The sequence below is a fragment of the Labeo rohita genome, chromosome 14 (assembly GCF_022985175.1).
Source record: "Labeo rohita strain BAU-BD-2019 chromosome 14, IGBB_LRoh.1.0, whole genome shotgun sequence".
Classification (NCBI taxonomy): domain Eukaryota; kingdom Metazoa; phylum Chordata; class Actinopteri; order Cypriniformes; family Cyprinidae; genus Labeo; species Labeo rohita.
This window is the reverse complement of record NC_066882.1, coordinates 7286354-7306378: the sequence shown is the minus strand read 5'-3', so window position 1 is coordinate 7306378 and position 20025 is coordinate 7286354. Positions and strand designations below refer to the sequence as shown.

The window sequence follows — 20025 nt, the reverse complement described above, 5'->3', positions numbered from 1 at the left end:
CGTGTACAGGATTATGTAATGCATGAGATCGAGCTAGTGCAAGATGAGCATTTGTGACTTAATAAGCAGGAAAGGGTGCAACTAAACTAAACTAACTAAAGTTAAAAGGTGGTAAAGATATGCATGAGCAGTATTATTTAAGATATTAGCCTAATATTTCACTTACCTGACTGGAAATGATAAGAACAAACATGAATGTTGTCAAGATTCTTTCCCTGGAAATCCTGGTTCAGTTTGACCAACCACAAATGCATTTTGTTCTTCCGATAGGTTTTTGTCCTTTATTTGTTCCTCTCCTTTATTTAACTTTTGGCAGTCTATAGTACTCCAAATGTTTTTCCTGGTCTGACAGATTAGTACAGCCCAAAACATGACAATAATTGACCATTTTCAGCAGCAATAATCAGCAAAATATGCGAGTTTTATTCGGTTGTGGCATTGTTTACATTCAGTGCCGCCAATATGGCCAATTAATGACGCGTTGTGAAAACACTCTGTTTACTCACCCCCATGTCATCCAAGATGTCCATGTCTTCTTTCTTCGGTTGAAAAGAATTAGGGTTTTTAAGGAAAACATTCCAGGATTTTTCTCCATATAGTGGACTTCAACGGGGACCAACAGTTTGAAGGTCCAAATTGCAGTTTCAATGCAGCTTCAAAGGACTCTACACAATCCCAGTCGAGGAATAAGGGTAATATCTAACTAAACGATCGTTCATTTTACAAAAAATGTTTAAATTGATATACTTTTTAACCACAAATGCTTGTGTTGCACTCGCTCTGCAATTACGTAATCACGTTGGAAAAGTCAGGCATGGTTGGTTCTTCGCCTTCGGTTTAAAAAGGTAGAGTAGAGCAAAAAACCCTTCTCATTTTCTCCTCCAACTTCAAAATCGGCCAACATCATTGTTTTAACTTTTTTTGTACATGGCGTTTGACTTTCTTTGCATGTTTGCTTTGTAAACAATGGCTCGATACTTCCGTCTACGTCACGCGTGCGTGATTACGTAATGCGTGAGGTCCCGCTAGTGCAAGGCCAGCATTTGTGGTTAAAAAATACATAAATATTCATTTTATTTTGAACATGGCAGTTCGTTTTGCTATATAAAACCCTTATTCCTCTTTTGGGATCGTGTCGAGCTCTTTGAAGCTGCACTGAAACTGCAATTTGGACCTTCAACCCGTCGCTCCCTCCTGAAGTCAACTATATGAAGAAAAATCCTGGAATGTTTTCCTCAAAAACCGTAATTTCTTTTCAGCTGACGAAAGGTAGACATGATTTAATTATCCGAAAATCTTTATAAGTGTATTCACACGTTTTTATTGCTAATTATTTAATTAATGTAACAATGTAAAGTGTGATTGTCATTGCTTTGGTGAGACATTCTTAATCAGACTTTGTAGTGTAAGGACACATACGATATCAGTAACATTTAAATATGCTAGATATAGAAAATCTTTGCCAAATTATAGCATACACACATAAGGTGATGATACAAAACGGTATAATCAGGCTTGAGTGTAGTAACACCTCCACCGCATAGCGTGAGCGTCATGTAAGTTTGTAGAAAGGGGCGGTACCGATGTGCTACACTGCAAACAAGAGCGACCGGAGCACCGGAGGATGGAGGAGCAGACGAACCGCAGCAGCACGCGGAAGAAGATATGATGTTTTAGGAGCAGTGCGGGCTCGGGGAGGCTGAACTTGTCGTTTTGGCCACTTTTGGTCACCAAATAGAAAGATGGCGCCGTCGGGCTCACGCAGCGTTGACTGCTGGAGAGTTTTATACTGGATCCCCGTGCTGTTCATCAGTCTGATCGTGGCATGGTCCTACTACGCTTATGTAGTGCAGCTCTGCATAGGTAAGACTGGAAGCAGCTTTCTGAATGAAGTTGGAGTGAAACGGGCAGAGGGAATGAATAAATAACACCTGGCCTCGACCATGTGTTATGCACATGACTGCTTCTGTTCCTAGAACAATATCTCTAGTATTGAGGGGGTCTATTTGCTTATAAACACACTGACTAAGAGTGGGTCATGATTAGTGTCAAGTGGTGTGAGATTAATTTTTTTAACCTTTCTCTTATGTGCATGCGTTTCTGAATGTGTCTGCAAAAGAACCCCTGAAATTATAATATTATGCATGTCTCTGCATCTTAATTTCAAAACTGTTAGAACATATATGGGTCAGTGACTAATAGGGAAGTGTGAGATTAGAAAAAGGATGGATCTTTATAAAAATGCATATGCCAAGTTACTAGAAATGCAGTATTTGTAGATTAGTTTCATACATTTTGGAAAAATATACTATTTTTCACAAAAAATTCTATCTATAATAATCTATCTATCTATCTATCTATCTAGTTTCTCTGATGTTTCAAATCTTACAAAAGTTTTTCTTTGTTTTGAATAAAACACGAAAGGACAAAATATGTTTATATATATATATATATATATATATATATATATATGTATATATATATATAATTTTTATTTTATTTTTTTTTAAAACCTCTGTTTAATGGTTTTCTTGTCACTTGACAATAATAGCTTTCTGCATATTGACCTTGAATCTCAGATCAGTTAACACCACTTAGACATTTTTACTTTAACCCCCACAAATATTAATAATACTACTAATAATTCAGAAACTGCAGTGTATTCCTAGAAAAGATGTATTCAGGTATTTTCATGAATTTCATTTGTAATGTATTATGGAGTGTAACATAATAGATCCAGACAAAAAAGCATCATGTCACTGTCCCATATGCAATATGTTAATTAGCAATTTTACATCACTTTATAACTACTCCGTGGTGGTCATGAGGACTATCATACAAAACAACTTCTCTCCCCATCCTTTGTTGCTGTAAATGAGATCTTACCACTGTAAAAAAGGTTTTCAAACTTAATTATGTACTGCGTCATTTGTTTAAACCGTGGCTTATTAATGTGTGCAACAAGAGAACATTTAACTTCAGAACATCATTTACTTCTTTGATAACATCTGCTATAATCTTCCCATAAAACGAGCATGAAGAGGCTTTATTGTTCTCTTGAGTGGTGGATGATCATGAGGTTGGCCTGTTTTTTACTGAAGACTAATGGCGTGTGTGTATTTGAATCACTTTAATAGAATCAAATGACGTTCAAATATTTGTGCACAAAACAGCAGCTTTGTGATCTTCCTCAGAGACTTCACAGAGTGAAGTGTCAGTGACCAAGCCTCACTTCTGACGGCTGTTCCCACTGGCTGTTTATACCAGTTTATGCTGAACCACAAACAGTGGGTCTCCATAGGCTTGCTTTGTACGTAAACTGAGCACTTGACCACAGGATGACGGAATGAAAACCATAAAGGCTTTAATGTCTAAACTTGAGCTTGAATGGAAGGCTGTTAAAGGGATAGTTCACCCAAAAATTTAAATTCTGTCATTAATTACTTGATGTCGTTCCAAACCTGTAAGGCCTTCGTGCATCTTCAGAACACAAATCTGAAGGCTTTTTGACCCTGCATAGACAGCAACTACAAGATCTTATGGGTTTGGAACAACATGAGGGTGAGTAATTAATGACAGAGTTTTCATTTTTGGGTGAACTGTCCTTTTAAATTTGCATGGGTTCAGTAGGATTATCTAGTTTCTCATTGTAAATAGCCAAAACCGTAACAGACAGTGTTGGTTTAAAAGATCTTTTCACTTGGTAATACTGTCTTTGCATCTATCTTGGCTAGCCATGATAATGAGGGGTCAATGAGTCTTTACTTTAACGAACCTTAGGTGACAAATGTTATGAACGTAGTGTCTACTGATCCTCATGTCTCAAAGCTAATCTCACTGCCAAGCTGTCAAACTCAACCTCACCAATCTCTACTTGACCTATTTCTGCTGTCAAATCACTTGTGCTGCACACTGAGTTTAGCAACAAACACATTTGACATTTCTTAGACGGCAACACTGACACCTTCAGGGAAAGAAACGGTTTAATTGCTAAAATTGCTAATAATGAATTTTATCATCTGTTGACAGTTTTTTATTTCTCTAATGGAGAGGGTTATATACCAGTAGACTTCAGTCAGAGTAGCACTATATTTACTTTTTGACAGGATTGAAAACAAGGCTGTGAGGGGATAGAAGTACAGTGTGTTCAATGGATTATACTATTGTTTAACAGCATGTTAACAAAATTGCCATAAAACATGGTGAAATGTGTTGCATTCGTTTAAAAATCCAAAACGTTTTATGCAGATTTTGGTGTGTGGGGGCGGCATTATTTTGATTATGTAGAACGCTTGCACTCTGTGAGATACTGGTGCCAACTGTTGCTATTTTTACTGCAACACAAAGTACAATACAGATACGATGCCACATTGTGCGACTTTTGGTTGTAATTTTAAAGGATTAGTTCACTTCCAGAACAAAAATGTACAATGTACTCACCCCCTTGTCATCCAAGATGTTCATGTCTGTCTGTCTTCAGTTGTATAGAAGATACATGATATAGAAGATGTATGATGTTTTTTGAGGAAAGCATTTTAGGATTTCTGTCCATGTAATGGACTTCAATGGTGCCCCCAAATTTTAATTTCCAAAATGCAATTTAAATGCAGCTTCAAAGAGCTATAAACATCCACAGCCAAAGGTTATTTTTTTAAAATTACAATCTATATGCTTTTAACCTCAAACGCTCGCTTCATCTCTGTGTGAACTTTTTTTTTCAGTCATGACAGTTAAGGTACGTCTAAAAACTCCCATCTCATTTTCTCCTCCAACTTCAAAATCGTCCTACATTGCTGCAAAAGTAACGACCCAGTGTTTACAAAGTGAACATGCAAAGAATATCAAACATCCTTTACAAAAAAAAGGTAAAATGGCGATGTAGGAGAAAATGAGATGGGACTTTTTAGATGTACCCTAACTGTCATGACCGAAAAAAAACAGTTCACACAGAGGCGAGACGAGACGAGACGAGTGTTTGAGATTAAAAAGTATATAAATTGTACTTTTTTAAAAAGAAAATAACTAATCGTTTTGCTAGATAAGACCCTTCTTTCTCATCTTTAGAGCCCTTTGAAGCTGCATTTAAACTGCATTTCGGAAGTTCAAATTTGGGGGCACTATAGAAGTCAATTACATGGAGAGAAATCCTGAAATGTTTTCCTCAAAAAAAAACATAATTTCTTCATGACTGAAGAAAGAAACACATCGACATCTTGGATGATATACATTTTTGTTCTGGAAGTGAACTAATCCTTTTCAAAGGGCAACAAGCGATGTAAGTCTTCACTGCATTCCTTGCAATAAGAAGAGTAGAAAAGAATGTGAAGATGCCTGTGGACGAATAAAACTTCCTACAGACCCGCATCTTTGTTTTCTCCATTATAGCCCTGATGCCTTTGAAGCTTTTAGTAGACCACAGCTACTGAAAGAGCTTACAAATGATGTAAATATGCCAACCCTTGTCATGAAGGAATTTCTCAGCGCAGATTTCAATCGATATCCGGGTGCGTTTAGACTCTTTGCGAGGAAAATTGATATAGTTACGGGAAAAAATAGTGTAGATCAGTGCCAGTAGCTCACTGAGTGCAATCGTTCTAAGTAAACGAAATAATAGTGCCCACATAGTCCAAAATATGTCTATAACAATGTGGATTTTTTAAAAATAACTTTTAAATAATCTTTCATGGGTTTTCTACTACATATTTCAGTAAGAGACATAATTTACATTATATTAAGCTATGCAAGTTATAATACCCAGGGTTCACTATAAAACTGTAAGTCTATCCCTCACAGCCTCATTTTCATCTGTGTGAAATTAAATATGGTGTCTCACCTGACTAAGGTCTATGATGGGGTGTTATGATAATGGCCCTTTTGCAGTATATACAGTGTACTTACACTTGAAGTACTTCATGTGCCCTTTGTGTACTACTACAAAATCATAACAATTTTGTAATGCCACAAACGCATCACAATTTTTAAGCACCCCCTAAACCTGCTTGAGTGCTCTCTAGGGTACACGTACTCAATTAAAATATCTGTTTGGAGATGCAGTGCATTCTGGGATTTCATTTCTGCTCTGTGCTTCAGAGGAACTACAGTTTTTTTGCTTTAGTGCCAGCCACTATCATCTTTCAAAGAGCATATTTTGGATAGAGAGTAGTGCAGCCCAACCACATTAAATGAGAGGATAATCTAATGAGGCTTTTAGGACACTGCGACTTCAGTAAACTTAAAGAACTAGATATTTATTGAAGAGACCATATGCTTAGTCTTAGAAAAAAAAAATGAAGTTGTCACTGGGGTGGTACCCTAAGATAGAAAAGCTAAAAGGTACATTTTTGTGCCTTATATTCACTTCATGGTACCTTAAAGGGATAGTTCATGCAAAAATGACAATTCTGTCATTAATTACTCACCTTCATGTTGTTTCAAACCTGTAAGACCTTCGAAATCCAAGAGCTTTCTGACCGTGCATAGACAGCAACGCAACTACCACGTTCAATGCCCTTTGAACATAAAAATACTTTGTTTTCTGTGTGCACAAAAAGTATTGCCGTAGCTTCATAACATTACGGTTGAACCACTGATGTCACATGGACTATTTTAACATGACTATTTGTCCTTACTACCTTTCTGGGCCTTGAACATGTCAGTTGCGTTGCTGTCTATGCAGAGTCAGAAAGATCTCGGATTTCATCCAAAAAATCTTAATTTCTGTTCCGAAGAATTTTCATTTTTTGGTGAGATATCCCTTTAAAGGTACAGTTTAGTACTTTAAAAGGGCATATTAGTATCTTTTAAAAAGGTATTGCCCCAGTGAGAGTTTTGTACCTCTATTCTGAGAGTGTTGAATGTGTCAGAATAACCACAAAAGTGCAAAACAACACACCTCCTTCTGTGTCATCCGTGTGGGTGGTTGTATTTTGTTTTTGAAACGGAGTGTTTTTTCCTGTGTGGTTGTGATTAGTATCTCTAACCTCATCACCACAATATAGCTCATCGTTCTGAAAAAGCACCAGTTGAAGAGATGCAATTATGAGCTGGTGAATTTGGGCATGTGATCAAGAGTCTTCGTACAGCGTGAGTTCCAGCAACAGCGATCAGAGAACTGTGCTGAGAACCATCTGCTGCTCGCTGACCTTCCGTGAAATGCACAAGGAGTTTCTGACCTACTGTTTATACAATAATAGCCAGTGCAGAATTCAAATCATACAGCATTAGCAAAGTTGTAGAGACAGAGTTACCTCTCTCTTTCTCTTTCCTCTGCAGAAACTATCGAAAACTTGGGAGAGAAAAGTAAGTCAGCTTTTTCTTACAATGTTTTTACTGGTTGGAATTGATTTTTGCATTGTAAGTGCAAAATGTAAGTGAATCTTTTAATATTTTTGTTTAACAAAATAATACTTTTAGGCAGCAAAATGCATTAAATTGCTCAAAACAATTTAAATCATGTTAATCATATTAGCATAGAAACATGTTTCACAATATTAGTGTTTTACCATGATTCAGACAAAATAAATGCGGATTTGTTGAGAAACTTCTTTCAAAACATGTAAAAAAAATAAAACTGACCCCAAAACTTTGTCTATGGGATGTTTTTATTTTATTTTATTTTTGTTATTTTCAATTATTTTTCCATTATTATTGCCTGCTTAAAAAAAAAAAAAAATGAACGTTACAAACGTTTACAAACGTTTATAATTGAAAACTTACTGATTAAATTGTAAAACAAATCTACTAAATTGTAAATAATGTGAAATTGTAAAACCAAAAAACACACAAAACATCTCCTCAGTATGAGTTATACACCAAAGTTTGATAGGTTTAATAATCCTTCTTCATAATCTTAATCTTTGATTTGATATAAAAGTTATTAAAATGCTGAAAATTATTATTTTAAAAAGACATGTTGTCAGAGATGTTTTGTTTTGTTTTACTTTATTTTACTTTATTTTATTTTATTTTTTCAGTTATTTTTCTATTATTATTTGTCTGCTGAAAATTGTAAAAAAAAAAAAATGTAATTGTAAAAAAAAACCCAAACCTATTAAATTGTAAAAAAAAAAATCTACTAAATTGTAAAACAAAAAACAAACAAACATACAAAAAAAATAGACAAAACATCTCCTCAGATGCACACCAAATTTTAATGGGTTTAATAATCCTTCTTTATAATCTTAATCTTTGATTTAATGTAAAAGATATTAAAATGCTGAAAATTATTATTTTAAAAAGATATGTTGTTAGAGATGTTTTGTTTTATTTTATTTTTATGTTCAGATATTTTTCCATTATTATTTGTCTGCTGAAAATTGTAAAAAAAAAATGTAATTGTAAAAAAAACCTATTAAATTGTAAAAAATCTACTAAATTGTAAAAAACAAAAAACAAAAAAAAAAACACCCAAAACATCCTGCTTTATAATCTTAATCTTTGATTTAATATAAAGGATATTAAAATGCTGAAAATTATTATTTTAAAAAGACATGTTGTGAGAGATGTTTTGTTTTATTTTGTTTTATTTTCAGTTGTTTTTCTGTTATTTTTCAATTATAATTTGGCTGCTGAAAACTGTAAAAAAAAATTATATTAAATTGTGAAAAATGTGAAATTGTAAAAAAAAAAAAAAAAAAAAAAAAACATCTCCTCAGTATGACTTACACACCAAAGGTTTAATAGGTTTAATAATCCTTCTTCAAAATTTTAATCTTTGAATTAATATAAACGTTTTTAAAATGCTGAAAATTATTATTTTAAAAAGACATGTTGTCATGAGATGTTTTAATTATGATATCTGTCTATTTTTAATCACTGTTCAATATTTGTTTTGTATCGCAGTAGTTTACCTCCTGGTATATCATGTGCTTTTCATCATGTTCGTGTGGTCATACTGGCAAACAATCTTCACAAAACCTATGAACCCGCTCAAAGAGGTGAGTATATTTGATTAGGGAAATAAGTTATTTATTAAAAGATATTCATTTCATGGTAAACATTATAAACAGTAAATAGAAGACAAACAGAATGTGGTATAAACTGCGTTATCTCTAAGTAAGAAGTCAATTTAAATGTTATTGCACATCATATAATCAGCATGACTCATGAGGTGTTGGCTTATAATGAATATTATTTCCTGCAGGCAGAGATTGTAATATGTGTAAATATACGGTATAACACCCATTAGGATGAGTTATTGGTTCCACATATTGAAAAAACAGCACGTTGGGTTGTAAATTGCATGGGATTGTCAGTGTAACTATGGCACCTCACAGCAAGCGGTTATTATTTCAAGCCGAGAGAATGAGAAACAAACCGTAATAGAGAAACCACATATGGCTCAAACTGGCAATCAGTCGTACTCCGCTCACATCTCTGAGTGCAGAACGTGCTGCTTGTCACACAGAAATATCAAAATGTTTTGGTTTTGGTCTGTTCCTTTCAGTTCCACCTGTCACATTCTGACAAAGAGCTATTAGAGCGTGAAGATCGGAGAGAATCGCAACAGGAGATCTTGAGGAGAATTGCTAAGGATTTGCCCATTTACACACGCACAATGTCTGGAGGTGGGCGCTTTTCTTTAAGTTCGGCACGTCCTAATTGTGCCGCTGTTAGCAGGCCAAGTCTGTAACAGTCCATTCAGCCCAGATTTAGGTTCAGTAACAAATAATGGCCACAGACATTACATTTGTCTCAATCTGTCTTCAGTCTTCAGTGAATCCTATCGATCTGTGTTTTAACAAGCTGTCTTGATACAGCTATCCGCTACTGTGATCGCTGTCTGCTGCTGAAGCCTGATCGATGTCATCATTGCTCTGCCTGTGATATGTATGTCTTTCTCTTTTTCTTTAAAGACACAACACGTATTAGATCTTGCTGTGTTGCATTTTAACATCTCCTCCCTCTGCTGTTTTACAGGTGCATTTTAAAGATGGATCACCATTGTCCGTGGTATGTACTGGCTCAGTAGATTAAATGCAAAGTAAGAGTAAAAAGATTTTTTGCTCGGAAAGAACACATGCACTAAAAATTTCTGGGTTTCTGCTAGACCAAAAAAAAAACAATCCTTTTTTTTTTTCATTGAAAATGATTTAATTTTGTAATTTAAAGCTACACTTTATAACATTTTTGCTTAAAAAATATATTTAATGAGTGAATTAGGGCCCTATGAAATCAGTTTTATTCTTTTCATAGATTTTTTGTTTGTTTTAATTTTCCTGGATTCCATTTTTGGGGGTTTTAACATTTCTGGACTCTGTTTTAATGGTTAAATCAAAATCCAGTAATCAAAAGCATGTCTAATTAATTAAAACGTAAAAAATTTAACAACAGTGTATTACAGTTTTAGCAAACATTACATTTTTTAACGCTCTATGAAATAATTGCATTTTATATTTACCTGATTGCATTTTAATGGTTACTTTTTTTTTTAAACAATTAAAAACATGTCTAATTAATTGAATTCATAAAAACTACTTTATTTTTGTTTTTACCTTATTATTATTATTATTATTATTATTATTATTAATTATTTATTTATTTATTTATTTTAGAAATTCTGTGTAGTGTACTTACATTTTTCAGTATAAGGCATAAAACATTAATCTTTTCATTAAATGAAAATTGAACAAATAAACGTTGTTATTATTATTATTATTATTATTATTATTATGAGTAGTAGTAGTAGTAGTACATTAAGACATATGTTCTATTCAGAGGTCACGTTAAGCGAAAATTGTCCGTCGTTGACAGAATTTTTTCATCAGTGACGGAAAAATCTGAAGGCCGTCCATCACTTTGACAGATTACAGGAAGGATGATCTGTTGTCACTTGTAACTGTAATTCTCACCCCTGTCCAGTTGGTGGCGAGTGCGCGCCAGTGTGGTTGCAGGATTCAGATTCATTTTTTATGAAATGGTAAAAAACATGAAGTGACTCTTCAGTTCTGGAGATGTTGTTCATGTATTTATGTCCTCATTTAGCGAGACCACAGAGGCTGAAAACATAGCGAGCGTCACACTTGCTTCAGTTTGTGTGCTAAACTAAATCACACATTCGCGCCATTCATTCACACAGAGACATGATTTATTTATCTACAGTTTTGCAGATTCTGTTACTTTCCACATTATACAGTAAATTCCGTTTTTATGTCTGGATTCCATGTTTTCCGTATTGCACAAGTTATAGGGCCCTACTGAATAAAACTTAAATCCAATTATCAAACCATGTTTTTGCTTTAACCCAATTCAGATGTGATTTTAGGAAACCGTTTCTTTAACACACTTAAATATCACTTTAATAGCAGTTGTTTCAGTGATTTGGTGGCTAATTTGTGACCCTGGAACACAAAACCAGTCATAAGGGTAAATTTTTTTAAAAATTGAGATTTTAACATCATCTGAACCCTAAATACACTTTCCATTGATGTATGGTTTGTTAGGATAGGACAATATTTGGCTGAGATACAGTTATTTGAAAATCTGGAATCTGAGGGTGGAAAAAAATCAAAATATTGAGAAAATCTTAGCAATGCATATTACTAATCAAAAATTAAGTTTTGATACATTTACGGTAGGAAATGTACAAAATATCTTTATGGAACATGATCTTTACATAATATCCTAATGACTTTTGGCATAAAAGAAAAATTTTGACCTATACAGTGTATTGTTGGCTATTGCTACTTAAGATTGGTTTTGTGGTCCAGGGTCACATTTGTATGAAATTATATAATTTTTTAATATCACATTTTAGTGTCATCTACATAGGCCCTACTGACACTTCATGCTTTTGTTTTTTCAAAACATGTTACTGTACAAATAACATCATACTAATACGAAATCACACAAAATGACCATAAACATTAAAAATTTTACTGAATTTTATTTATAAAATTGATGGTTCAACCGCTAGAAGGTCAAAAGTTACATAGTGTAGCTAGTACGTAGGCAATACCAATAAAAAAAAATTGATTCAAGGTAAAATTATTATTCAAATGTGCTCAATCAATGTGATTACATTACATTTCACAGACAAAAGTAGGGTCAAGAAACTTAGAAATATCTTGCTAGGTAACAACTGCACATTTTCCCTGGTTCCAGTGTGTATTTTTCAATCAAAATAGATATTAATATCCAATTTTATTGAAGCTAATAGGTGCATTTTATCTTCTTTGACAGGGTAAACAATTGTGTGGGCTTCGCCAACTACAAGTTTTTCATGCTCTTCCTAGCATATTCTTTGTTGTATTGCCTCTTTGTCACTGCCACGGACTTGCAGTATTTCATTCAGTTCTGGACTGTAAGTATGAATTATTAATTTCTTCAGTTTATATTAGGAAGCAGAAATAATTTGAATGTGCAGATAGGCTGTCTGTAATTTATTAAATCACCAGCTGGAGCAAGATCATGTTTTGATCATTGCTTTTCAGTAAAAAAGTTTGTTTTTATTTTGAAAGGTTGATGGTAAAACACATGATCGTCTAATCCAATATTTGGTAGGACTAAGTCAATCACTGACATTATTGATGTGATTGACTGACTTATTCCTCTAGTTCTAGTTTTGATGGTTTCCCTCAGCATAACACCTTAGTTTTTACAATGTCTGTTAGATCCAGTAGGCAAAATGCTTTATAGTTTGGCATGGACATGTATCCTATTTTTGCTTGTTCCCAACTTGTTCAGTTTACTTTTTTCAGCCTCTATGTTGTGAATTGAGTATTCCAGACATATGTGACCCTGGACCACAAAACCAGTCTTAAGTGGCACAGGTATATTTGTAGCAATAGCCAAAAATACATTGTATGGGTCAAAATTATCAATTTTTCTTTTATGCCAAAAATCATTAGGATATTAAGTAAAGATCATGTTCCATGAAGAGATTTTGTAAATTTACTCCCGTAAATATATCAAAACTTAATTTTTGATTAGTAATATGCATTGCTAAGAACTCTATTTGGACAACTTTAAAGGCGATTTTCTCAATATGTAGATATTTTTTATTTTATTTTTTTTGCACCCTCAGATTCCAGATTTTCAAAGAGTTGCATCTTGACCAAATATTGTCCTATCCTGAAAAACCATACATTAATGGAAGCCATAAAAAAAGGACCCTTATAACTGGTTTTGTGGTCCATGGTCAAATACGGGTATATACAACTAGATAATATAGCATGCAATAGTTTGAATTAGGCCTAGTCTGGTTTTTTTGCTTGTTTCATGTCTGTTTGCGTTGTATTATGAGTCTTTCCCATGTTTTCCACAGAACGGTCTGCCCGATACCCAAGCCAAGTTTCACATCATGTTCCTGTTTTTCGCTGCCTCCACGTTCTCAGTGAGCCTAGCGTTTTTGTTTGCTTATCACTGCTGGCTTGTCTGCAAGAACAGATCCACCTTGGGTGAGTGGGCTGTGCTTTAATTACCCTTGGATTTCAGTAGTAAACACAGGCTCATCAATAGTGTGTACTTTGCTTCCTGTGATCGTCTGTCCGCACTGCCTGATCAAATATGTCTTATACATCCAGTGAGTCAGATGTGGGGCAGGTGGTGTTTAGGTCTTTTTGCAGTCTGCCCTTTGTGGCAGATCCTCAAGGGAACATGTATCTGTGACAACATGCCCAGTCTTCTGGCAAAAAGCAAGTGTGTCAAGATGCATTACGGTAGAAAATGTTGAGAATTCGTCTCAGCAACAGACATATTCTAATCTTAACCCTGTAAAGCCTAGTGTATCATATTTGATATGTGATATTCTAAGGCCTCTAAATGATTAACATGATCAAAGCTTTACTGAAAAACCTGTTGTACACAATCTATCACTTGTACTTTTATAGCAAGCAAAAGGCATTTTAGTATAATTGAAAATATGTCGCCCTTCCAATTTGTGGTTCATGTGTCTGTGAAATTTGTTATATTGAAACTTTTATATTGTTAGTAATAAGACAAACATTTACTATTATTTAATATTGGGAGATATACACAGTAAGATTTTTAATGTTTTTTTAAAAGAAGTCTCTTCTGCTCACCAATCCTGCATTTATTTGATCCAAAGTACAGCAAAAACAGTAACATTTTAAAATATTTTTACTATTTAAAATAACAGTGTTCTATTTGAATATATTTTAAAATGTAATTTATTCCTGTGATTTTAAAGCTGAATTTTCAGCATCATTACTCCAGTCACATGATCCTTCAGAAATCATTGTATTTTTTTTTAACAGTTGAGCAATTGTTTTTTAGATCCGAAGGTCAGTATTTATTAGAAATGAAAAGCTTTTGTAACATTATACTATTCAAAAGCTTGGAATCAGTATAATTTTTAGGGGGAAAGAATTGATATAAAATTGATTAAAAGTGATGATAAAGACATTCATAATTTTACAAAGGATTTCTATTTCAGTGCTTTTCTTCTGAACTTTTTATTCATCAACGAAACCTGTAAAAAATCTACTCAGCTGTTTTCAACAGTAATAATAATAATAATAATAATAATAATAATAAATTTTTTTAGCAGAAAATCAGAATATTAGAAAGATTTCTGAAGGATCATGTGACTGGAGTAATGATGCAAAAAAAACCCAGCTTTGATCACAGGAATAAATTACATTTTAATATATATTCAAATAGAAAACAGTTATTTTAAATTGTAAAAATATTTCAAAATTTTACCGTTTTTGCTGTACTTCAGATCAAATAAATGCAGGCTTGGTGAGCAGAAGAGACTTCTTTACAAAACATTAAAAACTTTTTGACTGGTACTGTAGAGTGACAACTGACATTTATATGCATTTTATGTCTGCTACAGTATTATAAAGATCATGTTGATGTACATTACAAGCTTTCAGATTTTCATTTTATTTTTTGTCCATAGATTAATTAACCCAATATTTTGATATATTTACCAAATTGCATATTTTTGCTTGGTTTGCTGATTTTTTTTTTTCCTTCCTAGAGTATAAGCTCCATATTATGCTAAATGAGCAATAAAAGCCATATGTATTAAATATGACACTCATTATTTTTTTTATTTTTTTTGGATTTAGATTTTAAAAAAGGATTTTTCTGACTGTTATTTCATATGTCAGGCATTACAGGATTAAATGTTGAGGAAAAAAACGAAAGCCATACTAGTAGGATTGTATGTGAAACATCTTTATGTATTTATGTGGTTTAAATTCTCTTATCAGAGGCTTTTAGAGCTCCTGCGTTCCAGCATGGACCAGATAAGAACGGCTTCAGTTTAGGAACAAACAAGAACTTTCGCCAGGTTTTTGGAGATGAAAAAAAATACTGGCTGTTGCCTGTTTTTTCAAGGTATCAGTTATTGTTCAGTGGCACTGAAAATATTGGTGTGAGTGTTCGGCGATCTCATTCCCTCTGTATCACACTGTGTTTCTGCAGTCTGGGCGACGGCTGTTCATTCCCCACATGTCTAGTGAATGCAGACCCCGAACAACCCTCCTCACCCTCTGGACGCAACCCTTCAATCAAAAGGTTCATGGCTCAGAATGAATTATTCATGAATGAATGAATTATCTGAGTTGTATCACAAAAATGTTACAAATTTTACACTGTAAAGCCTAACAACTAAGATTTTTAGTTGACTTTACTTAAAATGAATGAAAATTCTGTCATTAATTACTCACCCTCATGTCGTTCCACACCTGTAAGACCTTTATTCATCTTCAGAACACAAATTAAGATATTTTTAATGAAATCTGAGAGCTTTTTGACTCTGCGTAGACAGCAATGCAACTGACACATTCAAGGCCCAGAAACATAGTAAGGATATTGTTAAAATAGTCTATGTGACAATATAAAAAATACAAATGCATTTAAACGATGAGTCACAAAAGAAATTTGTAGTAGATTTGCTCCTGGTTCCAATGTCACATTAGAAATGCACATTGCATTGTGGGATACTGTGTTGATGATATGCAAAGCCTTCCATTCATGCCCTTTTCATTCTTTTTTAGTGCTGGAGAATCCCATCAGTTTCCACCTAAACCTCTGAGAGAGTCTCAGAGCCGCCTGCTGAACAATGGACAGTCAGAGGGAAGTGAAGACAGAGACAAGCGAGGTGAGATGACAGTTACGCCACATCTGAGAAAATTACAAAAAACTCCTTTGAGTGTTCTGTGTGTTTTGACCAAAGATGTGACTAATAGAAAGGAGGTAAAGTTCAGCTACGAATGTGTGATGTGGTCAAACAAACATGGTGCTCAATCCGTATTTTTTCTAATAGGTACAAGCAACCCAGCCTTGACTATTGAGAAAGAAACTTAGGAGCATGTTAATGGAACAGGTTTGTTACTTTTGTGTGTATATATTGCAATAACATATGTGAACTTGGACCACAAAACCAGTCATAAGGGTATTTTTTTAAAATTGAGATTCATACATCTGAAAGCTGAATAAATAAGCTTTCAATTGATGTATGGTTTGGTAGGATATGACAATATTTGGCCGATACACAACTATGTGAAAATCTGGAATCTGAGGGTGCAAAATTCAAAATATTGAGAAAATCTTAGCAATCCATATTACTAATCAAAAATTAAGTTTTGATATATTTACTCTAGGAAATTTGCAAAATCTCTTCATGGAACATGATCTTTACTTAATATCCTAATGATTTTTGGCTTAAAAAAAAAATTGATAATTTTGACCCATACAATGTGTTGTTGGCTATTGCTACGAATATACCTGTGCTACTTATGACTGGTTATGTGGTCCAGGGTCACATATGACTTATTTTTAGAACTTTCAAGTGTTTCAAAATTACAGTATTGCTACATACACTACCATTTGAGATCAGTAAGATGTTTTTTTTCTTTTTGAAAAAGTTTCTAAAGCTCTCCAAGACTTCATTAATTTGATTAAAAATACAGAAAAAGCAGTAATATTGTGAAATATTATTACAATTTAAAATAGCTGTATTCTGTTACAATATATTTTAAAATGTAATTTATTCCAGTGATGCAAAGCTGAATTTTCAGCATCATTATTTAAGTCTTCAGTGTCACATGATCCTTCAGAAATCATTCTAATATGCTAACTTTGTGCTCAGAAACATTCGTTATTGTAAATGTTGCTTAGGGTTAGGGTTACTTTTTTTCTGGATTCTTTGAAGAATAGAAGGTTCAAAAGAACAGCAGTTATCTGAAATACGAATAATTTTGTGTTTTATAAATGTCTTTCCCATCACTTTTAAATAATTTTATGCATCCCTGCTGAATAGAAGTATTAATTTCTTTGAAAAAATTAACTGATCCCAGACTTTAGAACGGTAGTGTTCATACCACATATACTGTAATGTAATTTATGTGACCCAGAACCACTAAACCAGTCATAAGGGTCAGTTTTCTGAAATTGGGATTAATACTTAATATGAAAGCTGAATAAATAATCCTTTCCATTCATGTATGGTTTGTTGTGATAGGACGATATTTGGCTGAGATGGAACTATTTTGAAAAATCTGAGGGTGCCAAAAAATCTAAATATCGAGAAAATCACCTTTAAAGTTGTCCAAATGAAGTTCTTAGCAATGCATATTACTAATCAGAAATTACATTTGATATATTTATGGTAGGAAATTTACAAAATATCTTAATGGAACCTGATCTTTACTTAATATCCTAATGATTTTTGGCATAAAAGAAAAATCTATAATTTTGACCCATACAATGTATTCTTGGCTATTTATGATTGGTTTTGTGGTCCAGGGTCACATATTATAATATAATTTCTCCCAAATTCTTATCTTGGAATCCTTGATTGTTTTAATAGTTTATTCTAATTTAACTGACTTTCTTTCTCTAGGAGTTTTGTGCTAGTGATATCTGTTGTCAGCGGAACAGTGAGGACGTCTCCGCTGCTCTTGCACAGACTTGCACTGCCCATCTACTCTCTACCTAATGAATTGTGATCCTTCACAAGAGCTGACAGTGCAGTATTATGGTGTGTACTGTACATACATGAAGGGCCGCGGAGTTTCTCGTCCTCCTTGCAAACCGTATGGCTATCTTAACGTGCCTAAAGAAGCCCACAGATGCGGCTGAACGTTTGGTAAAATTACCGTGGTTCCTGCAAGACCCACATTTTTAAAAACGTAGAAGTTTGCCTTGAATATAGCTTGCGTGGTGTAGGCAGTGCTGAAGAAGGTGGCGTTTTTGTTAGTCTGCGAAACGTTAAGTATTTATGCATGCTGTGTGATGGTGGTACATAGTCGTTTGTCATGTTTGAAATGTGAACACTGAAAAGCCCAAGTGCTTTTGCACTACAACTAATTGTACCCTGTTTTTTGATCCTGCATTGTTGAAATGCAGCAACATCTCTTATTTTAATAATGCATTCACACATCGTAACTATAATCAGTTTTATTTGACAAAGTGTCAGGGAGGATCTTGTCCATCACACTTAAGTCTGGATCCCAGCTGTCAAGGTCATACACAGGCAAAATGACTGATGTAGCAAATATTTCAGGCCATTTTTAGCGCTGGATATTCAGACAAAACACTGTCTATTCAAGTTTCTACCTGACAAGCACAGGGAAGACAAAAATGTATATGCACTTTGAAAAGCGCTTAAAGCTGCACATTATTTCTTTTTCTAAACCGTCTTTGACTTGACGGTTCTGTCAAATAAAGTATGCAAGGATATTGTGTTAACTTCATATGTTATACTGCAACAGCAGAGAATATTTCACAATTAAAAGTCAAAAATGATTATTTTAAACATACTTTTCATAACCCTGTTTGCACAATTAATGCAAAACTCAAAGATGTGGTTTTGTATCACATCTGATTTATCTAAGGGCTCTAATAATGTACTTACGACCATATTTCTTATCTCCGTTTGATTCAAGTTATTGCATGTAAATGTACTTGTACTTGATTTTGACTGAGGTGTAAACAAAACCTCAGAAATGCCAAGACTTGTGGTGTGTTGTCTGTTTTGTAGTTTTTATGGAGATGTCTGTTGTTTATTTTGTGATTAGGTTCACACACCACATTAAAAATAAAAACTGTGATACGAGATTTCTACTGGTTCTTGCTTTTGTGTACGTAGACCAGCCGATTGTTGTTGCTGCTTTTGTTCTCTTTGAGAGTATGTGAAATTCTGCTAGCTATCTGCGTGTTGGTAGCTTAATGTGTTTTCATATAAAGTCAGACTCCGTATGATAATGCCATTGAATGATATGCCTTGATGAGTTACTGTAAGAGAAATAAAGTGATATTTTATTAAGTGGTATAGTGTTGTTCTGGTATTGTTTCAATCTAACACTGTTACAGCTATTGAAACTCTTCATTAAATAAATAGCTCATCCAAAAATGAAAATTTGAGGAAAATGTATTTACTCTCAAGCCATCCAAGATGTAAATGAGTTTGTTTCTTCATCAAAAGAGATTTGGAGAAATGTAGCATTACATTACTTGCTCACCAATGGATCCTCTGCAGTGAATGGGTGCCGTCAGAATGAGAATCCAAACAGCTGCTAAAAACTTCACAGTAATCCACACCACTCCAGTACATCAATTAACGCCTAAAGATGTTTTTACCATTTCTTCTGGCTAAAACATGAAGTTAAAAAGCTGTCATGTCTGAATCAGGAGATAAATATGTGTGACTGAGCACTATTTATAAGCAAAGTCTGATTATAGACTTTTATTTTGGCCAGAAGCAACAGATTAAAGGTAAAACGTCTTGGATTTGTTCATGAACTTGGGTTCTGTTATGAATTATTGTAATGTTTTTATCAGCTGTTTGGACTCTCATTCTGACGGCACCCATTTACTGCAAAGGATCCATTGGAGAGCAAGTGATGAAATGCTAAATTTCTTCAAACCTGTTGAGCAGCGATTACCGGGTTTCAAGTGCTTCAAGGCATTTCAGCACATATGAAAAAAGATATTAAGCAAGCCTGTAAATAAATAATTTAAAACAGCATTTTAGGCAAATGCAGGTAATTTACCATAGATAATATTGATAGATATAATAATATTGATACCATAGATATAATATTGTTT

At 33.8% G+C, this 20025-nt stretch overlaps 1 protein-coding gene across 2 annotated transcripts; it reads left to right on the top strand.

Annotated features, from left to right (window-relative positions):
- The first annotated feature begins 1573 nt into the window (after positions 1–1573).
- Positions 1574–19281, top strand: zdhhc2 (zinc finger DHHC-type palmitoyltransferase 2). 2 transcript variants are annotated; one of them, XM_051127492.1, is made up of 13 exons: positions 1574–1863; positions 7273–7299; positions 8842–8936; positions 9446–9566; positions 9759–9828; positions 9919–9951; positions 12181–12301; positions 13265–13397; positions 15183–15309; positions 15397–15489; positions 15972–16075; positions 16241–16300; positions 17819–19281. In XM_051127492.1, exons 1-12 carry the CDS (start codon positions 1743–1745, stop codon positions 16279–16281), a joined length of 1086 nt encoding a protein of 361 aa, XP_050983449.1. In that variant the 5' UTR covers positions 1574–1742; the 3' UTR covers positions 16282–16300; positions 17819–19281. The 2 variants fall into 2 exon arrangements, with proteins under 2 accessions (XP_050983449.1, XP_050983450.1); XM_051127493.1 differs by lacking the exon at positions 9446–9566 and having other exon boundaries at positions 1575–1863.
- Positions 19282–20025: the final 744 nt, after the last annotated feature.